At 33.5% G+C, this 9124-nt stretch overlaps 1 protein-coding gene across 1 annotated transcript; it reads right to left on the bottom strand.

Annotated features, from left to right (window-relative positions):
- Window positions 1-2458: 2458 nt before the first annotated feature.
- Window positions 2459-3305, bottom strand: LOC116110209 (nuclear speckle RNA-binding protein B-like). The gene has a single exon (XM_031396428.1). It carries the CDS (start codon window positions 3235-3237, stop codon window positions 2494-2496), a length of 744 nt encoding a protein of 247 aa, XP_031252288.1. The 5' UTR covers window positions 3238-3305; the 3' UTR covers window positions 2459-2493.
- Between the last annotated feature and the right edge of the window lie 5819 nt (window positions 3306-9124).

Below are 9124 nucleotides of genomic sequence, written 5' to 3'. Positions count from 1 at the left end.
AATGTTGATATTCTAATAAATAGATTTAACCAATTAGAATCATCATCAACTAAGCATCATGAAACTTTGGAAAACTAGTTGTACAGCATTAGGAATAAAAGTTCGTGGCTCATCTAAAGTCAGATAATACAATGCGATGGTGGCCGCAGCAGAAATTTCATTAATCAATTATAAAACAAATCACTATCCTAGTGTAATGTTTCAAATCCATATGAACAAATGTGAACATCAAAATTACACGTTAGACTTTTCCCATATGAATAAGATTCACCATTCAATTTCATTTTTTCATATTTTAATTTGGTTATAATATTAACTGCAATCTAGATGATTATAACGCCAGGCATATAGCTTAAAATGTTTCTTTGTATTAGGTTTGATTCAAGGTGCATATAGTTTTAACCAAGTCTTGCCAAGAGCTAACCACAATTAAGTAATTAAGCTTCACCTTCCTATTGACTGGATATTATTATTATAATAATGTGAATTTGATTTATATGGTGTGGTTTTTCCTTGCTGAACATGCTCTTTTGTAACTACTCCCTTTTAGCTTTTACAATAACATAATTAATTAATAACAAGATAAAGAAAGATTAATCAAGTCATAATTGGAGTTATTAAAATATAAAATTTATTGACTTTGTGAACCCTAAAGAGTTGTGTCTTACCAGATTCCAGACATAAATTAAGCAAGTCATCTTTGGCTTTTGCTGAAGCTTCCATTGAAAAAACGATATCGTAGCAGTCCACTTGGGAGTGTTCTTGTGTTGAGTTTCTATTCAACAGGATTCATAGATTTTATCTGCTGTGACCATTTCTTGATATTCAATTCATGGGATTCATAAATTCTTGCATGATAGCTAGATTTACTTCGTCAGTTTGTATGAAACCAATTGAAATAGGATCATTCTAGAATCTAGGATTATAATTAAACTTCTTCAAACTTAGTAATTAATGATATTACTAAGACTCTTTGATGTGAAGAAGACATCAATTCAAATTCAATGTACTAGAACTTTCAAAACTTAAGGTAAATTCATATTAGGTATAAATTAGTAATAATAAATAGGAATTAATTTAAACTTTTCATGATAGTTCTTGACTTTATTCAATTTCTATCAAGAAAAACTTAAATAATAGCTTTCGTTCCTTCAGTAAAATGAGGCGATGACCGTCCAATAGAATAAAGATATACTGTTAGTTTTCTAAACCATCTGTCATAGCAGTGGTTACTGATGAATAAGAATTGATGGTTATTAATGAGTCATAGAAAAACTTGTTGAAATAAAAAAAAATACATATAATATGACAACACATGTGTTAAATGAGAAGTTTAAAGTATTCTATATAAATATTTCTCAAATCTATAAAATGGAATGAATATTTATTTATATATAAATCTAGACTCTAATTAATTAAAGTAAGAAGAGGTTTAAGTTGTGAATTAATCCATGTTCTTAAACTTTTTTTCTTTCTGTTTTGTTTGGTGTGCTCAGCTTATTAGTGCTGTTTATATCTGATAGTCGGTTAATTAATTCTTTATACTTATTATTATTATGAGGAATTACTTTGGCTAGTAGCCTATATAGATCATCCCAAAATTTCCAATTTTATAAACTATAGTTATAGCTAACTTCGAAGCCTGGATCATTGACCTCAGAATAACTTGATTATTTGTAACTCCAAATTGAAATATGTGCCTAGTAAACAAAAGCTGCGAATAAGCTTGAATTATCATATCTATTTGACGAGCTAAGCTTATGCTATAAAACTAATTTTTTCAAACGTTAATTTATCAAATCCTTCGTGAGCTCTATAAATTAACCCCCACAACTTGCTAAGTTATAATATATTAAAAGCATGCAATACAAGATTCATATTATATACAATATATATCTCAAATGGATGAACATAATACAATGTTAGTTACATAATTAAAATGAATATCTAGGTAGATCATAATCTGGTCCCAATTTATACATTAATTAAAACAACAACCTGTAAGGTGCATTGAAAGTTTCACTTGGCAAAATAGGCAAAATTATAATAATATTTGGTGGAGAAAGAGAAAACAATAAAGAAAGGGCAAAATAATATAAAGTTAATAATTAATTTATAAATGAAATTAAACGCTAAGAGCTACATGACAAAAATGGTATCAAAAAACAAGGGGGTGACTGGTGAGTTACGGTAACATTACATAAAATTATATTTGAGCGGCCAAACTCCATCTGACCCACCAAAATTAAAATATGAAGAGACAAACCCATTAACATTTCTCCAACTTGCACTTTCTTCTAATCTAATCCACCAAAACATATCCTCCAAAATTCCACTTTCGTCCCTTTCTATCTCCTTCATCTTCCATTTCATCATCGATTTCGAAGATACAACAACAAACCAAAACCAGTCCTCTTTAATCTTTAATCTTTACCCTAAAAAAAAAAAAAGCAAAAGAAAATGTTTTTTTTTTTTTTTTAAAATCCTATCTACCTAAAAGTCAAAGAAATTGTTGAAGAGGTCTATCGATGGAGTTGGAGACGTTATGTGAGGTGAAAGAAAGCTTGAAGGACTTGGCATGAAACTACCCTCCATGAAATTCTTGTTGCCGTGAAGCACTGGACTCAAATCATGGAAGAAATTGCTGAAAGAGTTTGGATCAGACGGCGGAGAAAAGAAGCTCGGTGATATCATGGGGAGTGAAGTGGGTCCTGGAGATAAAATCCCTGGAAAAAAACTTGATCTTTCGATATTATGATCCATCTCAATCCCTTCTACAAAACCGCCAATGTTATTAGCTTCATGATCGTGGCCAATAACTTGTTGCTTCTTCATCTTATCGGGGGTCTTTGCGGCTATTTCTATGCTCGCGTATCTTGCAGCAGGAGAAATTGCACCGCTTGTGTCGTTAAACGGATCGTATGTCGATGAAGAAGACGACATATTGGCGGCAACGGCGGAAGAAGAAGTAGAAGAAGAAGAGCCGGTGAGCCGTTGAACTAGGGTCATAAAGTCACTAGGGTTTGTGTGAATCACCTTGGGTGATACAGTGTAGATTATCACCGGAGGCCGCGGCGGTGCTTGGTGGTGTGGGTGGTGTTGTTGTTGGTTTTGTTGCGGCGGTACTGGTGGCTTCCTGATCTTGTAGGAGTCTTTACGAACTTTTAAAGGCGCTGGTCGAGGACCCTGAAGCTCTCGCCGGGGAGATTTGCTGGCGGGAAAATCCGATGAATCCATGAAGATAAAATCAAACCAAAGAGAAGAACAAGAAGAAGAGAAAAAAGAAGAAGAAGATGATACTGATATGATGATGAAAATAAAGGCATTATTATTGTATTTTTAAAGCTAAGAATATTGAAATATTAAAAGAGGGAGGAAGTCAATGAAAATTAAAGAGATTAAATAAATAATTAAGGAGAGGATTAATTAGTAAAAATTGGGGTTAATTTTTTAAGACAAAAATTGGGGCCGGTTTCGTGCTGTTATTAATGTTTGAACATGTCTTAGTTGCTTTGCTTAGGTATAGAATTGATGAGATTAAATAGAAGAGGTCTTGTCTTGTCGTGTGGCAACCACGTCACCATGAGAGATGATTACGTAGCTCCTCCAAGTCAGCATTTTTTAATAAAAGAAATATGTTAGTCCAATTAATGTCTCCACCTTTTTGTGTAGCTTTTCATCCCATGTTATTCATGATTTTCTAAAAGAAAAATGGATGAAACTACTTTTGTTTATTTTTATATTCTCTACACTTTTAATTCTTTGTTTGTTATATGAAAATAGAACAATTTTGATTTGTTTAATTAGTATTTTAAGATCGAAGATCGCCATGGGCAGGGAGAGATCGTCACCTTCCTACTCTAAAATCAATTCCAGGATAGATTAGATTTTCATCCCTGTCTCATCATCCACATGTTGCTTTAAATCATTACCCAAGGAGTAGGATTAATATAGAAAGTTGTCATATTTGTATTTAGTATTGTATTATTTTTTTATTATATATCATAAAGGTAGACAGACCTGTTAAAGGGCGAGTGGAGGCTGATGACCACACTAAAAATATATATTTAATTTTCCTATTAAATTACCCTGGAATTTTAATAAATTACTTTATTTGTCTTGGTAGCAATTTTTTTTTTTTTTTTTTTTTTAACCGTAATGTGTGGGTTAGTTTACGTACACCTTTACTAATTTTTATGGTCTATTGAACGCTCTACAAGTTCAAAGAACCAGGTAAATCACAATATTATCGTAGTAAATAGCCCTAAAGTTTGAATTCGAGAATTCAAGGAAATGAATAAACCTCTTATACCTCCAGGCCAATCCCTTGGATTCTTTTGTAGTATTATTTTTTGGGTTTATCCAAATGTATTATCTCTAAAGGTTTTAGAGAATTGAAAATAAATCATGTCTAGTTTGACAAAAGGGTAGTGCTAGACATACAAAGAAATTTATAAATATTTTTTTTGTACAAAGTGAAGTGACAGAAGATGAATAAAATAGTGAATATGATAAGTTTGACTTTTTATATTTATTTTTTTATTTATCTCTTCTCGCATTACTTTGTATAAGAAATCTTTTTAAATTTTGTCGTGCTTGTTGAAAAAATAGGTAAATACTATTACAAGGGAAAGATTCAGGAGGAGATAAATCTTAGGAAAGATTAAAATGAATATGATGAGTTGAAAGTGGGCTCAACTGGGCCAGATGTGTGGGCAAGAACTAGAAGAAGTGTATAAATGGAGTCAGGCAAAGTTGTGAAATAGTCAAATGAATTGAAATTTAATCTATTTTGTGCTGCGAGTGTGACACCAAAGCCGTCAGGCTATTTTTTTATACTGACACTAGTAATTTTCAAGTCTTGAGTCAGTCAAGCTACAACTACTGCTACTAGTTCAAAGAACCTGCACTTCATCCTGAAACCCAATTAATGACATTAACGAATTAAAATAGTTCTGATTTCTGGGCTCATTCTAACCCAAATTACACCACAAAAGTCAAAATTGGTTACTAGATTTGGGCTCAGTTTGATGATTCAATTATGACTTAATTAATATTTGTTTATATAACTGTCTTGTTCAATTCATGTTCATTTCATGACTTCCGGTATTGAGAATATTTGAAAAAAAAAAAAAAAATTTGATGTATTATATAGAATTATTTTATTATATTCGACGTCGAAAATCTTTTTCAAAATGTGTCTTAAGGATACATATTAATATAATTAATTAGTCTTTTAAGTGAATTCTATGAAAGTATAGGCACCTTTGCTTGACCAATTCAAGATGGTCTCCCTTTGTTCAATTGGAATCCTTCAATTTTCATGGCGTCTTTGTCATTGGAAAAATCATAACCTAATTTGACTTCAATTGAATTTTACCCATTGAACAGTCAAAGCATATTAAATCTCTGTATTATATGGAGACGCTAAGACGAGGCAGGTGGTATAGTTTTGGTTGTCAATGGGTCCATCTGAGTTAATTGTCTTGGCTAGGGTCCGCTGTGCTACCTTTATTTTTTTAAATCGAAATTCATCTCTGTGGAATTTTGTTTGGTTCTAGTCTTCTGGACAAAGTTAGCCTCAAATTATTGCAGGTGTTCGTTTACCATCATTGGTTTCGAGTTCAGAACTTTAAATAAACACAATGATTGATAAAGTCTTCTTAGTTTATTACAAACTGACTTAAAAAAAGAAACAAATAATTCTGAAGCTAGCATATATTGTGTCCAGACTCAAACCTTTTTAAAAGAAGGGTTAGATTAATTTAAACTAAACAAACATTGTATCAATCTTAATTGATCTAATCTGTTAACTTGTTTTTGACTGGTCTTGTCGATACTATAAAGGGGGCGTTTGGTTGGAGGTAATAGAAGATTACCGAAGTTATGTCATCTTATATTACTTTATTATTATGTTTGACTGTCAAGTAATATAAAATTTCGGTAATCTTGTATTATCAATAGGGGGCGTTTGCTTGGAGGTAATATAAGATTACTAGGATTATGCTATCTTATATTACTTGATTACCATGTTTGATTGTCAAGTAATATAAGATTCTGGTAATCTTATACTACCAATAGTTGTTACTGTTGGTAATATTGAAAGTAATATGATTACCTCTATTTTCTTAGATATTGTAAGATTACCAAGGTAATTTTATTTTTATTACAATTCTATCCCTTATTAATGAAAATTTTGGACAATAATGCCCCTGTTTTAAAATCAATTTACATTAATATATCATTTCAATTTTACCCTTATTTAATTAAGTTTTTGGACAAAAATGTCCTTATATTTAAAACAAATTACAGACCACCACCGCCACTCAGCCACCATCGCCGATAGCGGGCCAACCACCACGGACCACCGCCAAGAAGTCGTTGGAGTCCTAAAAATGACAGTGAGTCACTGGGAGGCTTCGATATGGCCGTTTCTGGGCGACATCTGGCCGTTAATGGCCAAATCCATCGATCTAGCGCAAAGTGGCCAAAATAGATCTGGCCATTTCTGGCCGGATATGGCCGTTTTCGGCCATCAATATTGCCAAAAACAACAATATCGGAGCCTCACGGTCACGGTGACTTTTAGTGACTTTCGACGGTGGTTTACAGTGGCGGCAAGCGGCAGTAGGGGTGGGGGTGATTTTGTCATAAATTAAAGTTTTATATAAGTAGGGATATTTTAGCTAAATTTGAAATATTAGGGGTTAAAAAATTAATAATAAAAATAATATTATATTAATATTTAAAAAAAGAGCAATTTAGTAATTTAAATAACATACTCACTAATTTATTCCCCCATAACCAAATATATTAATATAACATACCCACCAACTAACCAAACACATTTTTCTAAAAATTCTCAGTAATCTTCAAGGTAATATAAGATTCCAGTAATCTAACATTCCCAGTAATCCAACATTTCCTGAACCAAACACACCCATAGTTGTTACTGTTGGTAATATTAGAGGTAATATGATCACCTCAATTTTCTTAGGTATTGTAATATTATCTTAATAATCTTATTTTTATTACAATTCTATCCCTTATTAATACAAATTTTGGACAATAATGCTCATGTTTTAAAATAAATTTACATTAATATACCATTTCAATTTTACCCTTGTTTAATTAAGTTTTTGGACAATAATGCTCTTATATTTAAAACAAATTACAGACCACCACCACCACCACCATCGCCACGACTATCGACAGCAGGCCAACCACCACGGACCATCGTCAGAAAGTCGCCAGAGTCCCTAAAAATGATCGAGATTTGTTGGGAGGCTCCGAAATGGCCGTTTTCGACCATATTGATGGCCGAAAATGACCATATCAGGCCAGATCTGGCAAAAAATGGCCAGATTTATTATAGCCATTTTCGACCAGATCAATGGATCTAGCCGTTAACAGCTAAATCTGGGCTAGATCTAGCCTTTAACGGCCATGGACGGCCAGATCTTGCCTAGATTTGGCCAATAATTGCCATGGATCTCGCCAAAATGGCCAGAATAGATCTGGCCGTTTTCGGCCATCAATATGGCAAAAAATTGCTATATCGGAGCCTCATGGTCACGGTGAGCTACTCACGGTGACTTTCGGAGACTTCCGATGGTGGTTTGCAGTGGCGGCAGTTGGCGGCAAAGGGTAGGGGTGATTTTGTCATAAATTAAAGTTTTATATAAGTAGGGGTGTTTTAGCTAAATCTGAAATATTGGGGGTTAAAAAAAATTATTCAAAAATTAATAATAAAATTAGTATTATATTAATATTTAAAAAGAGGACAATTTAGTAATTTAAATAACATACCCACCAATTTATTTCCTCTAACCAAACATATTAATATAACATACTCACCAACTAACCAAACATATTTTTCTAAAGATTCCTAGTAATATTTAAGGTAATATAAGATTCCAGTAATCCAACATTTCCTGAACCAAATACACCCAAAGAGATTTGGTTTGGGTCCACTGTTCTATGCCATATCATGGTGTTGGGATTAGCCATTACAAGCTATAGCCAATTGGGCTTGCTCAATGCCCCCACGCCGTGCATGCATTCATACACAACAATGGCCGGTGCTGACGTGAACATGACATTGGTTCGTGTTCCAACTCCTTAATCCTAGGATACCAAGGGCGGCGAGATGACATGTCGATGCAAGGGTTTTGTACTGATGCATGTGCTAATGTTAGGGCACATTGGCCCTATGTAGCTTTGTCAACGAGTTGCTGAAGTAATCTTTAGCATTGGGATTTGGGAAAGGGGCGGCCCGACGGAAAATTACTTCTTAACCTTGAGTCTTTGTTGGAGCATGATTCTATCTTCTTTAAGGCTGTTTTTGAGCCGAGCCGAGCCGAGCCAAGTTTTTAACTTAATGAGCTCGGCTCATAAAAAAAGAAGAATTCGAGTTTGAGCCAAACTGAGCCAAGTCTCTGATTTTATGGCTCAACCCAGCTCATGAAAGGAGGAGGGGATTTCAAGCCTGGCTCGCAAACCAGCTTAACAAGACGATTTAGAGCCGATTCGAGCCAATTAAAAAAAAATTCAGAACAATTATTCTCTCTCTAATTTATTACTATTTTCTCGTCTTTTCTCCCTCTCTAATTTATTACTCTTTTCTTTCTCTTCTCTCTCATTTGTTTCTACTTTCTCTTCTTTTCTCTCTCTCTCTCTCTCTAATTTAGTACTCCTTTGCTTTCTCTTTTTGCTATGAGGTTTCGTATTTTCTCTGCTTTCTGATCTCTTTTGGTAACAAAACTCATTTTCCAAATTGAAAAGAAAATTCAACTTATTATCTTTTAACTTTCCCCTAACTCCTTTCTTTTGTTTCTAACCCACCTTCCTCCTCTCTTTTTGTTACTTATTACTCATTTGCTTTCGCTTCTTTTCTCTCTCTCTCTAATGGCTATTGTTTCTCAAATAGTTTGATTTGGTTTGGTTTTACGGCAAATGATTTTAGTTGCGATTCTAGAAATTTTAACATCGGGGGGTTCTTTATCATTTTTGTAGACTTTTGTTTTAAAAAATTTTAGTTTAATCCCCTTAAAATGCCTATAATAATTCGAGGCTGACTCGGCTTGTGAGCCTAAGGAGCCGAGCCGAGACAGACTCAAACTCG

The sequence above is a fragment of the Pistacia vera genome, unplaced genomic scaffold (assembly GCF_008641045.1).
Source record: "Pistacia vera cultivar Batoury unplaced genomic scaffold, PisVer_v2 Contig599, whole genome shotgun sequence".
Lineage (NCBI taxonomy): Eukaryota > Viridiplantae > Streptophyta > Magnoliopsida > Sapindales > Anacardiaceae > Pistacia > Pistacia vera.
This window is presented reverse-complemented; position numbering and strand designations above follow the sequence as displayed.